The sequence below is a fragment of the Miscanthus floridulus genome, chromosome 3, assembly GCF_019320115.1.
Source record: "Miscanthus floridulus cultivar M001 chromosome 3, ASM1932011v1, whole genome shotgun sequence".
Lineage (NCBI taxonomy): Eukaryota > Viridiplantae > Streptophyta > Magnoliopsida > Poales > Poaceae > Miscanthus > Miscanthus floridulus.
In genome coordinates this window covers 114959019-114979445 of record NC_089582.1, presented here as the reverse complement: position 1 = coordinate 114979445, position 20427 = coordinate 114959019, and the positions used below count along the sequence as shown (strand labels likewise).

Genomic DNA, 20427 nt, shown 5'->3' with positions numbered 1-20427 from the left:
AATAAGTTTTCATTACTCAAACATGGCTAAGATCACAGCTAGCTCAGATTCTCAATTATAGGACGGATTTCAACAATTGAGCTATACTTCATCAAATATGAATCAAACTTGAAACTAACTTGTTTGAATACTTCCATAAGACATATATCCATTCAAACCACTTACTAAAAGTTATCTCATGAATTTATCTAACACAAATCAATCCAAACTTAACTACTAATCAATTATCCATTCAATCATCTTATAGCAAGCAATATTACATATTTATCCAATTCAATCAACTCATATGCACCCAAATGAAATGATCAACAAGAGATATACCTTGGTTAGCTCATGATCATCCAACTAGCAAGCTTCCACTCAATTATTTGTAAGTCATCAAATATATTCAATGAATCACCAACAACTTGAAATTTACACTTGTATGTTGTAGCACATTTAGACTTCATTCAATTTGTTATGGCATTGGGATAATGATCATCACTTAGCAATACTTGGCTCAACTACATAATCAACAAGATGAATGTCATTTGAATCAAGCCTCCAATGCCGATGGTACCTACAATCAATCATCCACTTTTTAATGGTACCCAAACAAGTTTGGGTCCTCTCAAGTTAGGAGCAACATACTTAGGCAACGCCTTAGTATGAGTAGCGGGATGCTTTGCAATAGCAACCATAGAGGTACCATTACCATCCTTTCTAAGCATAGAATCATCATCAATTGAAATAGGCTCAGGAGTGTTACCTATGGGACATGAATGTGCCATATATCCCCTTTCCCAGCATGAGTAGCACTTTCTCTTTGATTGAGCCTTTTCTTCCTTGCTCATGTGGTGCTTTTCATTGCCTTGCCTCTCATGAATTGCTTGAGTCTTCTTCTCAAGCTTGGTAGGACACTTAGAGGTAAAGTGTCCCATATTTTCACACTTGAAGCACTTGATGTGAGCATAATTTTTCTTCTTATCTTCATTCTTACTCATCATCTTGGCATCTTGAGTTTGCATTAGATGTCTTGCCTTTCCACCCCTTCTTGTTTTCTTCTTCTTTATCATTAAATCACCACCATCTTCATGGTTGATCTTGATTTGCTCTTAGGGTGTCTTCTCTTGCTCAACTTGTGGCTTTGGTTGAGGCTCTTTTAGTTGCTTCACCAATTGCTTGGTTGGGCACATTGAGGTAAGGTGACCCCAAGTGCGGCACTTGAAGCACTTCACATGCCTTAGCCTCTCTTCTTCTTTTATCTTCTTGAGCTTCTCAATGTTAGGGCAACCATTTGCAAGGTGTCCCGCTTCATGACACCGGTAGCACATGGTATGAGAGAGCTTTCTTTGTTGTAGCTTCTTCATCTTCCTTTCTCTTTTTCTTTCGCCCTTTGTCATCTTCTTCTTGAAGCCAAGGCCACACTTGTCACCATAGTTTCTTTTAGTCTTCAACATGTGCTCAAAGGTGACTTTTGAGTTGTAGCACCTCTCTAACTCATTGCTCAATTTCTTCACTTCACTTTTGAGCTCAATGTTCTCCTTCAAAATGTTAGTCTCATAAGACATAGAAGTAGAACAAGCATCTATTTGTGAAGAGCATGGCATATCTAATAAATCATCACAAGAGGTGGATACATGCTTCTTTCCTACATCACAAGGATTAGCAATAATTTGCAATTTATCATTTGATCCATGTGATGAGCTCTCATTATTTTTAAGTTTCTTTGTAAACACTTTAATGAGAGAAGCATGTTGTTCTAATAATTCATCATGAGATGCAAGTAGTGTCTCATGATTCAATTTTAGCTCATCAAGTGAAGATTTATAAGCATTATGTAATTTCTTATGTTCTTCACAAGAGTTCTTTAGAAATGAGTTTTCATTTTCTAATTTCAATGTTTTAGCTTTCTTATTTTCTAAAGACATGATCATGCTAGCAAGTCTACTAACAAGCTCATCATATGAATCAACATGATCAACCATATTATCATTTGAAACCTTGGTGTCACCTTGTGACATGAGACAATGTGGTGTGGTTGGAGAGCATGTAGTAGCATCTTTATCATGGCTTGAGCATGAACCATCATTACCATCAAGTGTGCATGGGGTAGCATCATCACTTGCAACACTTGTGGCATCATCATCAACCTTGTCAAGTGAACTTGTAGTTGATCGATCGTCATTATCATCACTTGACCATGAGGTGGAGCAATCTTTCACAATCACCAAATTGTGATCATGCTCGACACACTCATGCGCCTCCTTCTTGGGCTCATCCTCCTTCTTGAATTTGCCATCATCCCATGTGGAGGAATCACCGAAGGTTTCCTTGATGGACTCCCATATCTCACGAGCGGTTCTCTTGATGTTTACTTGTTTCATCAAATCAAAGCTTAAAGCATCCATTAGAAAACAACAAGCATGTGTATCAAATTCATAGAGAACTCTTTGAGCTTTGATGATATTTCTATGGTCCAAGACATGGGTGAGACCAATTGTGACAACCCACCAAAATTTAGGTCCCTTTACACAAAAATGATCAAGCATATGATTTTTCCAAAGTGCAAAGTTTGTGCCATAAAAAATGTGTGCCTCACAAACATCTAGCCCATTAGACGCCATCCTCTTAGATCGGTGAAGACCACAAATGAGAGACCGGGCTCTGATACCAATTGAAAGGGTCAAGATGGTGACTAGGGGGTGAATAGTTATTTTTAAAACTTAATCACGTTAGCTAACTGAAACAAGTGCGGAATTAAAACTATCGATCTAGCCAAGACTACACCCCTCTATCTATGTTCACTAGCACCTTGCAAAGATACTAACTAAGCAACAAAGGTGTCGGGCTAGCTAAAGCTCACCTAACCAATTCTAGAAGCAAGGTCACACAAACCTATGCTGCTAGTACTTCAAGCAACAAGAGAGCTCCTACACAAGCGAGTAAGCAAAAGCACAAAGCCACCTAAGCTTACTAGCAATGCTCAATAACAAGGAAACCAATGCCAAATTAGAGAGTGCAATTACTTAGCTATACAAACTAAGCAACGTGACTAACAAGGTTACACAAACTAAATTAGCCACGCAAGGAAGCTACTTCTATGCTACACAAGCAAGAAGGTAACTAGTAAGTTACACAAGCTAACTAATTACAAGAGCAACAACACAAGCTTAATGTATATGAAAATAATCGCAAGCTTGTGTAATGGGGATGCAAACCAATGGGAAGAACAAGGTTGACACGATGATTTTTCTCTCGAGGTTCACGTGTTTGCCAACACGCTAGTCCCCATTGTGTCGACCACTCACTTGGTGGTTCGGCGGCTAATTGGCATCACCTGCCAAGCCCGCATGTCGAGCGCCGCAAGAACCTACCCCAAAGATGAGGGTAGCTCAATGACACGCTTTACTAAAGTTGCTCTTTGCGACTCCCATGGGGTGAGCACAATGTCCCTCACAAGCTCTTCTCCGGAGCGCCGCATAAACTTCTTGCGGGCTTTGACGGAGACCACCACCAAGACGTCTAGGAGGTGGCAACCTCCAAGAGTAACAAGCACCACCGGCTTACAACTCAATCACCTAGTGCCACTTGATGCAACCTCACGATGCAATCGCACTAGAATCACTCACTCACATAATTGGATGATCACTATCAAGTATATATGAGATGGAGGGCTCCTAAGCACTCTCAAGTATGGACACAAAGTCCCCCAAGGTGCTCAGCACCAGCCATGGCCGAAGGCCACTTCTATTTAAAGCCCCAAGGGCTAAACTAGCCGTTACCCTTTCACTGGGTATTTTTTGGGTTGACCGGACGCACCGGACGCGAATACTGGATGTCTTCGGTCGTTATACCGGACATGTCCGGTAGCTGTCTAACCGCCACGTGTCCTACCGTTGCCTCCAACGGCTCTCTGACAAGACAACCGGATGCTCAGCATGAAACGACCGGACGCTCAACCGCTGTGTCCGGTCGAGTCCAGTAAGCCTCCAGCGCCGACCAGACGCATCTGTTAGAAGCTGACCGGACGCTGAGCCTCAGCATCTGGTCGAGTACAGTAAGCACCCATGGACAACCGGACACGTCCGGTCACACCGGACCGGACGCTGCCAGCGTCCGATCGACTGCACTGCTGAACACTGCTTTTTCTGATTCACACCGGACGTGTCTGGTGTGGCGACCGAACGCGTTCGGTGGCTGAGTATATCGCCAAATACCAGATGCGTCCGGTCACTCTGTAACCAGCGCGACTAACTCTTTTTCAACTCTATCTTCTTCACCCTTGCTCAAATATGCCAACCACTAAGTGTATCACCTTGTGCACATGTGTTAACATATTTTCACAAACATTTTCAAGGGTGTTAGCCACTCAACTTGCCACGCCACTCGATCCTAGCGACGATGCAAAGTTAGATCACTCGAGTGGCACTAGATGACCGATATACAAACAAGTTTGCCCCTCTTGATAGTACGGCCATCTATCCTAAATTCGGTCATAAACTTCTCTACACACCTATGACCGGTGAAATGAAATGGCCTAGGTTATACCTTTGCCTTGCGCATTCCATTTCATCTTCTCCAATGTTGATGCAACACATGCACCAACACGATCAACAATGATATGATCCACTTCATATCATCACGTGATCATATTGGTTCCTTGATCTTGACTTCACTTGCTTTTCACTGTTGCCTTCGTCCATTGGCGCCAAGTCTTGCTCAAGCTTCACCGCCACACGGTCCATCGCTCCAAAGCCTTCGACTTGCCCTTCACGCTTGCAACCGGTCTATCAAGCCAAGTCTTGTCTTGATCTTCTCCACCTTGATCACATGACTCAATGTCATGTCTCATGTGCAATGAGCTCCTTCATCATCACATGTGTGAGCTTTGCAACATCTCCAAGCCATTTTCACCTTCATGGCATATGTTGCTCACACACATGTACATGTGGACTAATTACCTGTGTATCTCACATAAACATAATTAGTGCACCTAGGTTGTCACTCAATTACCAAAACCACACAAGGACCTTTCAATCTCCTTGTACACATGCGTTAGCATATTTCACAAATATTTCCAAGGGTGTTAGCACTCCACTAGATCCTAAATGTATGTGCAATGAATTAGAGCATCTAGTGGCATTTTGATAACCGTATTTCGATACGAATTTCACTCCTCTTAATAGTACGGCTATCTATCCTAAATGTGATCACACTCACTAAGTGTCTTGATCACTAAAATAAAATGGCTTTATATTTTATACCTTTGCCTTGAGCCTTTTATTTTTCTCTTTCTTCTTTTCCAAGTTCAAGCCTTTGATCATAACTATGTCATCACCATTGTCATGATCTTCGACATTGCTTCATCACTTGGAGTAGTGCTACCTATCTCATGATCATTTTGATAAACTAGGTTAGCACTTAAGGTTTCATCAATTAACCAAAACCAAACTAGAGCTTTCAATGGCCCGGAGAGTGGGTGGGCGGAGCGCGGGGGGGGGGGGGGAGCGAGTGTGGAGGAAAGCGAGTGCGTGGGAGCAGGGGAGAGCGAGTGCGGGGGAGCGAGGAAAGAATGGATCAGGTTCGATGCGGCTTGGGTGCGTCCATCCCGGATGTCCGCTGTATATCATTATCGATAATTATTTTTTCTTTCTCTATCCTTATGCTCAGTGATGAACCCGACCAACTCCTATTTTAAGGGCACGATTGTTGGTTTGCTTCACAACGGAGCCTGCCCTGTCCCAACGATGCAGACCCACCATGACCAGGCTGATCAGGTGCAACAACCTTTTGTTTGGTTGGCGTGCCCATCCAGCAAGTCTTGGAGAGAATTTGATTGGTTGCACTAATAATGGAGCTCGTTACCCCGCACCTTCTCTCAGCTGTCTCCAATGGAGACCCATCAGAAGACCCAAACTTAAAATGGGTCTTCAGTAAAATATTTATAGCCTCTAACAGAGTACCTATATGAAAGACATATTTTGGGTATCAGGAGATGTATAACATAAATCTGAGTATCCTCTCCCCTGGAGACCTATTTATAGAAATGGTTCTTTTTGGGGTCTCATTGTTGGAGAAGACCAAAAATGAATATTTAATCCTTTACCTATAGCGCTACCCAATGTCTTCAATAAAATATTTATAGCCTCCAACAGAGTACCTATATGAAAGACGTATTTTGGGTATCAGGAGAGGTATAACATAAATCTGAGTATCCTCTCCCCTGGAGACCCATTTGTAGAAATGGTTCTCTTTGGGGTCTCATTGTTGGAGAAGACCAAAAATAAATATTGAATCGTTTATCTGTAGCGTTACCCAAACATAAAATTGATCTTATATTTTAGGTAACGGTTATAGGAGACAATCTTATGCGGTGCAAGTTGTTAGCCCTTCTCACATGTGGCGAGCGCTAGTAGAAACGTTTGAGAATTTCGTTTCTCGTGAGCCTGGTTGAGGGGCTGTTGTTGCCTGTTGCATCTCGAAACCTACGGCCTGTTCGCTTGATTGTTTATGTGGCTTATAAACCGGTTAATGATGTTTTGTTGTGAAAGAAAAACACTATATCATGGTTGATAAGCATGACTAATATGATCAAACGAACATGGTGGTAGCTGAAGGTTGTTGTAGTCATCTAATCGTACTACTGTCGCATCCCGTGGACCTGGCCAGCCCAGATACAGGAAACCAATCGCGCCCTAACAAACTATGAATTTTGATGCCTTGGACATATGACGCTAAGTCAGACGAGGCACATGGTGTCATGTAGACTTAGACGACCGCCGTTGAAACCAACCGGAGGGCCCAAATATGGATGGTTTTAATAGTTCTAATTTCTTTTCTTTTTTTAATCTAGTTATAAACATATATATATATATATATATATATATATATATATATATATATATATATATATATATATATATATATATATATATATATAACACATATTTTTATAAATGTATGCATACACACTTCACTCTATATGAGCACCTCCAGGTCGTTTACTAAAAAAAAACGATACTATCATTAAATGCAGAGATAGATTTCTCGCATTATTATGCTTAACTCGGACTCACCGGGCACTTCATGCAGGAGTAATTTTGCTTCCGGACAGCGTTGGACTCAGTTAGCCTGGCCCGTCGATTCGAGAATGCCACGGATTGGCCCAAAAACTCATGGGCTTTAATTTGCACACCTGCTCCGGGTCTGGGTCAAGCGAACCTGCTATCCCGACGTAGCGAGCTGGTGTCAGATAAAAATTTTCAGTCAGGTCCAAGTAATAAAAACTATATCAATAACTTGACATGGAAATTTTCATTATTAAGGAAGGTGTCAAGGGCTAAAAAAAGACCCATAATATTATATTTATTATTTATGTTACATTTATTATTTGTTTTTGACATTTATCGGAAAAACAAAAAAAAGAAATAATACGGAGATGTTTGTTAATATTAGGGTCAACGGTGAAGAGATAAGAAAGAAAAAATGATATTAGTTTTTGATTAAGTTTTATAGGGTTTTTCATGTTCCTCCCCCTCCCAACACAACCATCAACAAAAGCTTCCGCTGTCACAAAAAAAAATCAACAAAAGCTTCCGAGGATAAGAGACGCAATTGCCAAGCCGGTTGAGATGTGTCTTTTTTTACATAGTGCAACCCAATCTAACAAAAGCGTTTGACCATATTCTCCTTCCAATCTCTTAGATATTATCTCGCTTCGTTCCATGCGTTGCTTAAATTGTCTTATGCCATACTATGACTCCTATTTGGTAGAGTTCCGGACGCCCCCGACTCAGGCTCCTTTGTACATTGTTGTGAGGAGTTGTTTTCTCTCTTCTTAAAGTGGACTAGAAGTTGATGAAGCTTTTTTGTTTTGTTTTACTGGCTCTGACTCCTCCGTACAATGTAGCAAGAGTCCATATGTCATTTCCTTATATTGATTAGAATAATTGATTCCCAATAGTTATCGATGTGTTTTCGATCGAATGATTTCATTTTCGATTCCCCTAGTACTGATGTTGTATTTCCCAAACTCAAAAGAATTGTTAAACCTACATTCATGTTGAGTGCATTTCACGAAACTATGCATTCATGATCGGTCTAAGCATCGAACCATGCTCGCTGCGCTTGCTGCCGTGCTCCTCTCATTCATACTCCCTCTATTCCAAAATGAATGCAATTATGGGTTAGTCCAGTTAAAGTGGTTCACGTTTGACCAAATTTATAGTGAATGATATTCACATTTATGACTCTAAATTGATTTATTATAAAAATATATTTTAGAATTAAGTTAATGATATTCATTTTATATCATATATAAATATTTATACTTCTTTTATCTATAATTAATTAAATTTAAGATATTAAAATATGATATTTTGCTAAAATTGTATTTTTTTCTTGGACGGGTAGAGCATATTGATGGGTCTGATACTCAATATTCGCACGGAGGCTTTGTATCCGATGGTGGTAGGTTGCCTGCCTCAGGTTTCGACGTGGGGCTACCGGCGACCAAACGCGAGCATTTTTCTTCTCCCAAAACTGTAGCGTGTGACCCGGCCGGACTCCCGGATTTCTGTTCGGCTGCTCGTGGACGGCCACGCACGTACGCCTCCGGTTCGCCTCCATGTGCACACTCACCTCTCTCGATCTCGTCGCTACTGCCGACTGGTGGGTAGACAGGTACTCGTGTAGTTACGTCGCCCAACAGCTAGCACTACGTTTGATGGATTTGAGTGTACATTGTCTTTTGCCCGGTTGGACAAGGAAAAAAGGTTGCGAGCTCGTTGACTCCACAGATATAGCCATCGTCGTCGGTGCTATGCTGTGCATCACCCACCATTCATCCTCAACTTTGAACCAAGCGAAGCGTGCCCAACTCGAGAACCGTAACAACTTCCGTTCGCAATCGATCCATCCATCCATCGAGACCCGCTGGTCGTTTCTCTCTGACACCGAGGATCCACCATTGGCTTAATTGGCGCGCTTCCTACGCAACGTCGCTGCCCTTTTTGTTATGCCCCTCGCCAATCACGCCGCGATACGGAACGCGCATTGCTGCCGGTCAGGGTCAGCTCGCTGCGCGCGGCAACGGCAAGCGCCCAAGTGCTCACAGCCTCCTCGCGCGGCCGATCGCCTACTAGGCTACTACTACCAGCTAAGCTTCCAGCCACTACAGCCGGCCGCCGGCGCGGGAGATGGCGCAGCAAAAGGACGGCGGCCCGCCGCGGTGGTTCTCGCCGCTGGAGTGCGGGGGTGTCGCCAGCGGCCGCGTCCCCGCCGCACCCACGCTGCTCTACCTGCCCGGTACGTACGACCATTTTCCTTTGCTTGGTAACAAAAAAGTACTATCTCGTTCAGTCATTCCCATGTGCGGTCTATAAATCCGCTGTTTGAATATTCTTTTGCAACTGGACTCTGACAAAGCACAGCTGGTAGTAAGTTTAACCTGAATAATTAATAATCCCATGTGGAGCTATTGCCGTATTGATCTCTGTCACAGTATAACATCCTTTTCAGCCTGTATACATTGCCATCTACCATTCTAACCTTGTTGTGTGTCATTGTCATTTGCATCTGTGTCATTGACAATGACATAGCTATTGCCGTATTGATCTTTGTTACAGGCTTACAGCGTATCCTTTTTAGCCTGCATACATAGCCATCTACCATTCAAACCTTGCTGTGTGTCATTGTCATTTGAGTTCAGGCAGCAGTGCAGGATATGACATTTTGAAGGTGTAAAAACCATAGGATCAATCTAGAGTAGAACCGAGGGACTTCTAGGTAACCGGTTAATCTAGACAAGCCCTAGTACATCTAGACAGAGAGATGGAGACAGAGAGATAGAGAGATAGGTACCGAACCTGAGACCGCAGGGGTGGAAGATCCAGTGGGCTCCATCTGGTTCGTCGATGCAGACTGCGCACGGGCAGCGATGGTCGAGGAAGAGTCGATGAAGTCCGGCGACACGGTGGAGTGCAGTGAGGCCGACGGTGATGACGGTGACGTCTTCCCGTCGCTGGCTACGCGCCCTTACTAGATTAGACTTAGGGTTTGTTGGTGGGACGGATTGGCTCACGGTGAACCTCGTACCTCGAGCCGCCGGCCCCCCACCACTTTATATAACGCAGTGCGACGGGGGCCTACCAACCATGTAGGGTTGGGCGCCCCCGATCAGGGCGCGTGACCAAGGCCCAATAGGCCGTTGGGCTTATTGGCTGGGAGATCAATCTAACATTCTCTCCCTTGATCTCACACTATTACTTTTATCTTTAAACTTTAAACTTCAATCCTTTTATCCTTACTCATTTCTTCACAGATAATGCATAGAGCATGTTTCATCGTCACGGTCAATCGTCGATAGATTTAACAGCTACAATGCACGTCTCTGATCTGAAATAGTTACTTTAACTTTTTTGGACCCTTTATAGTCCATGAGTCATAGGCTTTCTCTTAAACCCATGCCGGCTACATGTTCTCTGAAACGTTGGTTGGTAAGCCTTTTGTAAGCGGATCCACGAGCATCTTTTCGGTACTTATATGCTTAAGACTTATCATTTGATCCCGGACTTTATCCTTCACAACATAATACTTTATGTCAATGTGTTTGGCAGCACCACTTGACCTATTGTTGTGAGCATACTATACTGCTGGATTATTATCGCAGTATAACTTCAGTGGTCTATTGATGTCGTCAACCACCTTCAAACCGGGTATGAACTTCTTTAGTCAGTTCACCTGCCCCGTTGCCTCATAACACGCTACAAACTCGGCATATATTATGGACGATGTAGTGACGGTTTGCTTTGAGCTTTTCCATGAAATAGCTCCTCCTGCGAGAGTGAACATATATCCAGACGTGGATTTTTCTATTATCTCCCGCATAATCAGAATCTAAATATCCCACTATATGAAGTGAATCAGATCTTCTATACGTCATCATGAGGCCTTTCGTTCCTTGCAAATAACACAAGACTTTCTTTACCAATTTTCAGTGTTCTATTCTAGGATTGCTCTGGAATCTGTCAAGTAACCCGGTAACAAATGTCAAGTCAGGGCGCGTACACACTTGAGCATATTGCAAGCTTCCAACAGCTAAAGCATATGAAACCATTTTCATTTGATCGATCTCATATTGGTTCCTGGGGCATTGAAAATCCCCATATCTATCGCCCTTGACTATAGGAGCAGGTGAGGGACTATATTTGTGCATACTGAATTTTTTTAAGACTTTTTCTATGTATACTTTTTGTGATAGTCCTAATACCCCTTTTCTTCTATCTCGGTGAATCTCGATCCCTAGAACGAACGAAGCTTCACCAAGATCTTTCATATCAAATTTTGAGGACAAAAACTTCTTTGTCTCCAGTAGTAGACTGACATCACTACTAGCAAGTAAGATATCATCCACATACAGGACAAGGAAGATAAACTTCCCATTCTTAAACTTTGCGTAGACATAATTGTCCTCAACATTATCTTTAAACCTAAAATTCTTTATTGTCTGATCAAACTTCAAGTACCACTGTCTTAAAGCTTGTTTTAATCCATAAATGGATTTCTTTAGGCGGCATCCCAAACGTTCTTTTCCTTCCATAACAAAACCTTTCGGTTGTGCCATGTAAACATTTTCCTCTAAGTCTCCGTTGAGAAATACTGTCTTTACATCCATCTGATGTAATTCTAAATTGTAATGTGCCACTAATGCCATTATGATTCTGAAGGGATTTTTACATGAGACTGGAGAAAAGGTCTCATTATAATCAATCCTTTCTCTTTGTGTAAAACCTTTTGCCACAAGTCAGGCTTTATATCTCTCTATATTCCCTTGAGAGTCAAGTTTTATTTTGTAGACCCATTTACAGCCTACTGTTTTGGCTCCTTTAGAAATTATCTCCAAATCCCAAACTTTATTTGCATTCATTAATCTCATTTCATCTTCCATGGCCTCAAGCCACTTTGATGAATGATCACTTTTCACGGCTTCTTCAAATGAGGTGGGATCATCCTCCATTTGAAATTCTTCAGTGTTGTACACTTCATAATCAGTAGGAATAGTTGATTTTCTAACTCTTTGAGACCTTCCAGGGGCCTTCTCATTTAGCACATTTTCTGTTTGAGGCTATTGTTGCTCCCCCTCATGTGTGATAATAGGTTCTATAGGATCCTGAAGCACAGGTTCCTCATCATCATTCATTGTTGCCACAGGCGGGACAACAACAGGTGTTGGCACCACAGTGTCTTGTACTGTCGGTGCAGCAACAGCAGGTAGTGAGAAAAATGGCTCATGAATGATCGGAGTGGGTGCATACACCCGCTTCTCTTCAAGGTCAATTTCTCGAGCTACCATGCTCCCCCTCATCATTTCATCCTCTAGGAAGACAGCATGTCTCGTTTCCACAAACTGTGTATGTCTATCTGGACAGTAGAAACAAAAACCTTTTGACTTTTCTGGGTAGCCAATGAAATAGCAACTCACTGTTTTGGGATTTAGCTTTCTAATGTTTGGGTTAAAAACTTTAGCCTCAGCAGGGCTCCCCCACACACGCAAGTGGTTAAGTGAGGGTACTCTTCCTGTCCACAACTCATACGGTGTTTTGGGCACCGACTTACTTGGTACTCTATTGAGAATATGAATGGCGGTTTTTAACGCCTCCATCCACAGACTCATCGGTAAAGTGGAGTAACTTATCATACTACGCACTATATCCATCAGAGTACGGTTATGTCTTTCAGCTACTCCATTCTGCTGAGGTTCGCCCGGTATTGAATACTGGGCGACTATACCATTCTCCTATAAGAACATTGCAAAAGATCCAAGAACTTGTCGATACAGGGTATGCCGACCATAGTACTCATCCCACGGTCAGACCTGACTATCTTAATCTTTAAATCATGCTAATTTTCAACTTCTGCTTTAAATATTTTGAATTTATCCAACGCTTCTGTTCTTTCTTTAATTGGATAAATATAGCCATAACGGGAGTAATCATCTATGAATGTTATGAATGAATCAAAACCATCCACACTCTTTACAGAAAAGGGACCACAGATATCTGTGTGAATAATCTATAGAATTCCTGCGCTTCGTTTGGCATCTTTCTTAATTTTCTTTACATACTTTTCTTTTATGCAATCTCTACATTGTTCTAAATCTGAGAGCTCTAATAGAGGAAAAATATCATTCTTAACTAGTCTTTCTATTCTCTCTCTCAAAATATGGCCTAAACGACAGTGCCATAATTTCAACAACGCATCATGAGCTCTCTTTCGTTTTCTGTTTGCATTTTTCGATGAGGATACATTCTCATTCACATCACATACGGAATTCACATTTTCACGAAGTGATAACAAATAAAGCTCGTCATGTCGGAAGGCAAGACCAATACATCTATTATTAAACAATATCTGACATTTGCCATTTTCAAAATGGCAATCATAACCATCATGATCCAACTTTGATACACTAATCAAGTTTCTTTGCAAAGAAGGTACATAAAGAACATCTCTAAGAAAAAGTATGAAGCCATCAGCAAGCTCTAGCGGAAGATCACCAACGGCCTCAACATCTGCTTGTACTCCATTTGCGACTTTAATGAAACTTTCGCTTCTTTGCAAAGTTCTCATCGAATGGAATCCCTGTAATGAATTAGCAACATGAATAGTTACACCTGAATCAATCCACTAAGTAGATTTTAAAAACTTGACATACAATGATTCATTTACGAACGTAATAATGTTCTCACCTTTATTTTTTATAATCATCTTTAAGAAATTGGGACAATTCTTCTTATAATATCCCATCTTCTTACAGTGGAAATTGCTTATTCTGAGACTCTTGCATGGAACCCTTTCCAGATGACTTAGAGAAAGAGCTGTTATTATAGTTCTTTTTCTTATCTTTTAGGTAGTTGACAGTACCACCCTGTGAAACTTTTATTCTTTCTTCCTCCTGCACACACATGGCTATGAGCTTTTCTAAATCCCATTTTTCAGGCTGTATGTTATAATTAACAACAAAGGTGTCAAATTCTTTAGACAAAGAAGCAAAAATCAAATGAATAAGAAACTCATCCTTGAGTGCCAAATCCATTGGTTTGAGCTTAGATGCTAAATTGCTCATTCTCAGTATGTGCTCTCTTATGCCACTGCCGCCACCAGAGTACCTTTCTGTGACCAGCTGTTTGATCAACTGGGTTGCATATGTCTTTGAAGAGCCAGTGAACTGACTTCTTATTCTTTCTAGGTATTCTGTGACCGTGTCACAGTCTGGAATTGAGCCTACTATTACAGGCTTAATTGTATTCTTTATCACAGCCAAATATTTTTTATTAGCTATGACCCACTTTCTATTTTCAAGGTCAAAAGACATCTTTACGGGAGCAAAGTCCCACTCTCTGTTCTGCCATGCAGCATCAATCTCCTCTGTCTCCCTCACCGGTGCCACAGGTTCTTTAGGACACGGTGTGGTGACTACCCAGTCCACCTCAGCCAATATGAAGGCTAAGTCGATCTTTCTCTTCCATTCAATGTAGTTATCCCTCTTTAGAGTGAGGATCTCTTTGATACAACTCATCAAGTTATATCCGCCTGAAAACACAATTCAAATAGTATGAGAACACAAATAACAACAACAATAATTACATGCTTTAGTTCAACGTTAGTCAAAATTAAAACATACAATTGTTCTCTACACTAATTCTACATCACCGTTGGCCAAAAATAGAATTAATGCAAGACAAAAACATTATAATATTGCCATTAATCAACGTTGGTCAGAATAACAACAATATTATAATCAATTTAAAGCATATCCATTTTCAAAATTAAATTCTCCCGTTGGTTCGAATTTAATAATGAAAATTACATCTTTAAATACGCAGCGGAAAACGTAAATATTCTCAATATTTTTTTTTTCCAGAAACTTTATAAAACTTTACTTTTCTCTTAACAAAATTGTCGTTGGATCAAAATTGTCCAGAGTTAGACATTGTAATTCATCAAATATGTATCAAAAGTTTCTGAAAAAAAATAAAACGAATTCAATTTCACTGTGTTCGGCCATTTCGGCCCATAGCAGAGCAAAATAGCCCAAAAACCGCAAAACCGGCTTGGCCCATCATTGTACGCGCGCGCAGGCCGCACCTAGGCCGCAACCTGGGCCTGGGTCGGCAAAGCTCGCGCGTCCGCGCGCCCGCCTGGGCTGGGACTTGGCCCATTCAATCTCGGCCATCGATTCACATCCGACGGCCGAGCACGCATCTAGCTCGTATAAAAAGCCGACGCCGCGCGCGCCCGGGCAAAACCCTAATCATTTTCATTCGCTCTCTCTCTCTCTCTCTCTCTTCGCCTCACTCCGCTCTCTCTTCTCACTTTCCTCAGCGCAGCCGCAGCAGACACCGAGTGACGAGCTTCGACGGCGAGAGAGAGCAGCGAGCCCCGGCGCTGTCGCCGGCCCCCTCACCGGCGTGCGCGCTCCCCAGCGGGTGAGCGCGCCACCGTCGAGCGGCCTGGCCGCGGCGCCCCTGTGGCCTGTTCCGGCGAGGAGTGCCCCCAGCCGGCCTTTCTCTTCCCCGTGCGCCGGCGTGACAGCAGTTCCACGCAACGGCGAGGTAGGCCACCCCTTCCCTTTCTTCCCCTTTCTTTTGATTCGTTTGTTCGGATTTCATCCGATTTTCCGATTAGGGTTAGGGTTAGGGTTTGGGATGGCCACTGTTGTCTTTTCCCGAATTGATTTCTTGACGGGTTTGAAGTTCGGTTTTCAGTTGAAACCATGTTATCATCTCTGTCCCAAAACCCGATCTAGAGTTTGGTTGTATCTTTTCTTTTCTTTTCCCGAACCCGATCTAGAGTTAGGGTTAGGTTTTCTTTCATCCTTTCTCAGATCCGAAAAGATCGAGGTTAGGGTTCAACCGAACCCTTTGTCGGCCGAAGCCCCTTTCTACATTCTAGATCCGCACTGGATTTCTATTTCTTAAGTCAGATCTATATCTAAACCGTGGCTCTGATACCAATGTAAAAACCATAGGATCAATCTAGAGTAGAACCGAGGGACTTCTAGGTAACCAGTTAATCTAGACAAGCCCTAGTACATCTAGACAGAGAGATGGAGACAGAGAGATAGAGAGATAGGTATCGAACTTGAGACCGCAGGGGTGGAAGATCCAGTGGGCTCCATCTGGTTCGTCGATGCAGACTGCGCACGGGCAGCGATGGTCAAGGAAGAGTCGGTGAAGTCCGGCGACGCGGTGGAGTGCAGTGAGGCCGACGGTGATGACGGTGGCGTCTTCCCGTCGCTGGCTGCGTGCCCTTACTAGATCGGACTTAGGGTTTGTTAGTGGGGCGGATTGGCTCACGGTGAACCTCGTACCTCGAGCTGCCGGCCCCACCACTTTATATAGCGCAGTGCGACGGGGTCCCACCAACCATGTAGGGTTGGACGCCCCCAATCAGGGCACGTGACCAAGGCCCAATAAACCGTTGGGCTTATTGGCTGGGAGATCAATCTAACAGAAGGCACTAACCAGACTTGGTTTGGTGGCCATACAATAGTTCAGACCAGAAGTAATACTAATAGTATTTGCGCGTTGTGAACAGAGCACAACAAGCACTAAAATAGAAGCGACTTGCTCATAAGCAGACCAGCAGTAAAGCCCTGTTTAGATCCCACCCAAAATCCAAAATTTTTCAAGATTCCCCGTCACATCAAATCTTGCGGCACATGTATGGAGCATTAAATGTAGGTAAAAAGAATAACTAATTGCACAGTTTGCCCGTAATTGGCAAAACGAATCTTTTAAGCCTAAATAGTCCATAATTGGACAATTTTTGCCAAATACAAACGAAAGTGCTACAGTAGCCAAAAGCCAAAAATTTTCGCATCTAAACGGGGCCTAAAATCAGAGAGCTCAAGAGCACCAGACAGACCAGTGTATCTTGTTGGAGAATCAGTAGGACTGTAGGAGTATGCATCGCTCTAGCCGTGGCTGCACGAAACCCAGACATAGACCTGGTATTGATCCTAGTAAACCCAGGCCAGGCTGCAATTGACTATGTTTTTTTTTTGTTTCTCGAATGTTTCCAGTGATATGACTTTCTTTTCTAACTCATGGAGTTTGCCTCATCTTGCAGGAACATCATTCCATAGGTCACAGTTGCAAACTCTCTCAACCTTCTTGGATTTGGTCCCTGAACCCTTCCATTTGACCACTCCACAGCTGCTAAATTTTCTGACATGTTTTATTTACTTCTCTACACTAATTTTTTTAGTAATTCTACACTAAAATTATGTTTTTGAGGAATTCTTCTTTGATTTACTCGGGAGGCAAGTACTTTTGCCAAAAAAAATATGGATGAGACGCAGGCATGATCTGTTTATTCAATGTATAAGACGCATTCGTTATCCCTTGTCAGATACGCTTCTTATAATTCTTCACTTCACATAGCACAATGTCTAGGGATAGTTGAAAATAGCATCAAAAGTATAATCATTTGATTTGTATCTGCCGAGTTCTTATCATAGTTTAATACTTAGGGAACTTCATGAAGATGCCATCAACTTTTGTAGGACGGGGCTTCTCTCTAGAAGAAGCTGGGCAGACATTATCAGAGATCACATCCAATTTGCTGGATTCCCTTATGGTGAGTTCAAAAGTGTCAAAACATGTGAAGCTATTTCTACTATTTGTTTTTGGAGATCATTTTATGAATATTCTGATTCTATTTTTTTCCAGTTCAAATCAGAATGAATTTGTTGTTTTGTTGGACATACAGCAATTCAGTTTCTTTCTTCGCGATGACTTAATCCTTCTTTATTACGTTTTTTTCTTACATATTTTGGTTGATGTTCTGACAAAGGAGTCTATTGTTTGTAAGTTAAAAATGTTGAAGACAGCATCATCATTTGTCAATTCCCGTTTACATGCAGTCAAGGCCCAGACTTTGGTGCTAGCCAGGTAAGACTTACAGAAAGCCACGCACAGAAACAGTTTCCATATATCATATCTGCCCTCACTCTTAAAAGGTTGAGAAGAACAGAGTATGAAACATGCTTTACATGGAGAACCATGAAAAAAAATAACTTCGAAAATATTTTTCCTACTTCAGACTGGGTCTGAATTTGATTTTATTTTGCCAGTGGAAATGATGAACTGCTACCAAGCAGCCAAGAGGCTGAGAGGCTACGTGGTGCTCTAGAGAAATGCAGAACACGTCTTTTCAGAGATAATGGCCACAAAATCTTACTGGTATGGTAACTAATTTTTTCTCTCTCTTCTACATGACTAGATTGTTCCTATATTCCAGAATATCATAAAATCGAGTTCCACACTAGTTTGCCAAGTTTTGCCTTTCATTTGTGTTCCTGTGGGTTATGGCCACAGCTACTTCCTGTTTGCAAGCATTTCTAAGCTTTGATCAACAATTTCACAATTCCTAAAAGGAAGCCGATTTCGAGCTCGCGACAACCATCAAGGGAGCTGGGTACTACCGCCGCACCAAGAAGACAGACTTCGTTTCAGACTACCTACCTCCTACTCCAGATGAGTTCCAACAAGCTATCAATCACGACAGGTACCATTACAAGAAACGGTATAGGAATCCTATGAAATTGCCTCCAAACAGGCTGAGCTTGTAAAAACTTTCAGAATCCTAAAGCTTGTCACTGACCCGGTGATGCTATCAACGCTGCCTGATTGGAAGATAGTGAGGGGCCTGGCAGGGCTGCCAAGGGAGGGCCCTGCTGTGCTGGTTGGGTACCACATGCTCCTGGGGTTTGAGCTTGGACCTATGGTCACAGGGATCCTGAGCAGCACTGGGGTCCACATCCGGGGCTTGGCTCACCCCTTCATGTTCGACAAGAGCACCGAGCAGTTGATGCCCGACTCGGCACACTTCGATCTGCACCGGATCATGGGGGCGGTGCCGGTCACAGGTGCCAATTTTTACAAGCTCCTTGCAGACAAGGAGTTTGTGCTGCTGTATCCAGGAGGTGCACGGGAAGCGCTTCATAGAAAGGTGATGGTTTGGCAACATGTGATTTTGTTTCTCCTATCTATGTTATATATATGTCTGAAGGCTGTGGTTTTCAGGGAGAGGAGTACAAGTTGTTTTGGCCGGAGCAACCTGAATTCGTGAGAATGGCATCCAGGTTTGGAGCAACGATCATACCATTTGGAGTTGTGGGAGAAGACGATATATGCCATGTAAGTGCTACAGTACCTTCCAATACGCTATCTCAGTTGAAGAACATGGCTTGGATGATGGTCAGTTACTCAGTTTACCATCTCAGTTGTTGTTAGACTACAACGATCTTCAGAAGGTTCCCTTCTATCATATGCTCGACAACGCCTTAAACCGCGATGGACTGAAGCTAAGGTATGCTGCCCAAATTCGAGTCCTTTTTTTTTCTTTTTCCTTTTTCTCCCCTTTCGGGTTAAGTTTGAGGTCCTGATGCTGAGCTGCGGTTTCATAGGACTGATTCCATGGGAGAGGTAAAAGATCAAAGAATGCACCCCCTGGTGCTTGCGCCGAAGGTACCAGGGCGGTTTTACTTCGTCTTTGGAAAGCCTATTGAAACAAGAGGTACAGATTCAAAAACATTTCATTATATCCCCTCGATCTGTATTCTTAAGGCATTCTCTCAGTGTCAACTTTTAACATGGTTACTCACTATGTTGGATACCGATAAATGCACATGCGTTTGAGCATTTCTCAAACCTGAAGTTGGGTGAACAAAATTCTCATTCGGTTTGCTTGCTTGCATAGGGAGAGAGAAAGGACTACGAGACAAAGAGGAGGCGCAGCGCCTCTATTTGCAAGTCAAATCTGAGGTGGAGAGCTATATCAGCTATCCGAAGGAGAAAAGAGAAGAGGACCCTTACAGGAGTATACTGTCCAGGCTTCTCTACCAAGCACTTCATGGTCCCAATGCAGAAATACCCACATTTGAACCGTGAAATGTTCGACTTCGAGAGTACCAATTGTTTATATTATTCTTATTTTTTTTCTTATCAACAAAGTTGCTTGTTACTATTGTCCTCAAAAGAATTATGTTCATTGATTTTATCATAGCCCATTCAAAGCATATAGAGGACAATAGAATTCAGGTCATAGCTCATAACTGTAAATGTGTAAGTACAGCAGCAGAAGTATTTATTTTTGGCTCATACCATTGCAAAAAGCGCATGGGCTCCGGTCAAGAGGAGAAATGAAGAATAATCCGTGCCTGTTTGGATCTAGCAGATTCCAGCTTTGGTATCCAAACAGCCCACGACCATCCAGCTTACACAAATCTCACAAGCTGATATAACCAAGCCTCTACCAGCTTGTGGAAGCTGGTGTGGATCCAAACACTACCTTATACATAAAAAAAAGATGAAATAAAGAATTTCATTGGAAGGTTAGTCTGTACATCAATGGCAGTAAGCAGTTAAGTTTGATAAG

At 42.4% G+C, this 20427-nt stretch overlaps 2 protein-coding genes across 2 annotated transcripts; one reads left to right on the top strand and one right to left on the bottom strand.

Moving 5' to 3' along the window:
• The first annotated feature begins 9046 nt into the window (after nucleotides 1–9046).
• Nucleotides 9047–20044, top strand: LOC136546578 (phytyl ester synthase 2, chloroplastic-like). The gene is made up of 10 exons (XM_066538551.1): nucleotides 9047–9288; nucleotides 17552–17625; nucleotides 17860–17939; nucleotides 18122–18230; nucleotides 18425–18555; nucleotides 18630–18999; nucleotides 19074–19187; nucleotides 19274–19359; nucleotides 19457–19566; nucleotides 19750–20044. The coding sequence occupies exons 1-10, from the start codon at nucleotides 9180–9182 to the stop codon at nucleotides 19938–19940; spliced, it is 1374 nt and encodes a 457-aa protein (XP_066394648.1). The 5' UTR covers nucleotides 9047–9179; the 3' UTR covers nucleotides 19941–20044.
• LOC136542910 (uncharacterized) lies at nucleotides 13946–15049 on the bottom strand (the record flags this gene model as incomplete). Its single annotated transcript, XM_066535528.1, has 2 exons — nucleotides 15037–15049; nucleotides 13946–14574 (listed from the first exon to the last, which is right to left on the bottom strand). Coding segments are annotated over exons 1-2 (642 nt in total), but the record flags the coding sequence as incomplete, so codon positions are not given.
• Nucleotides 20045–20427: the final 383 nt, after the last annotated feature.

Excerpts from the sequence above, each read along its gene's own strand:
- LOC136546578 (XM_066538551.1), top strand. The coding sequence starts at position 9,180 with ATGGCGCAGCAAAAGGACGGCGGCCCGCCGCGGTGGTTCTCGCCGCTG. Across the intron at positions 19,188-19,273 it reads GAGAAGACGATATATGCCAT|TTGTTGTTAGACTACAACGA; the intron begins GTAAGTGCTACA and ends TTACCATCTCAG. Across the intron at positions 19,360-19,456 it reads CGCGATGGACTGAAGCTAAG|GACTGATTCCATGGGAGAGG; the intron begins GTATGCTGCCCA and ends GCGGTTTCATAG.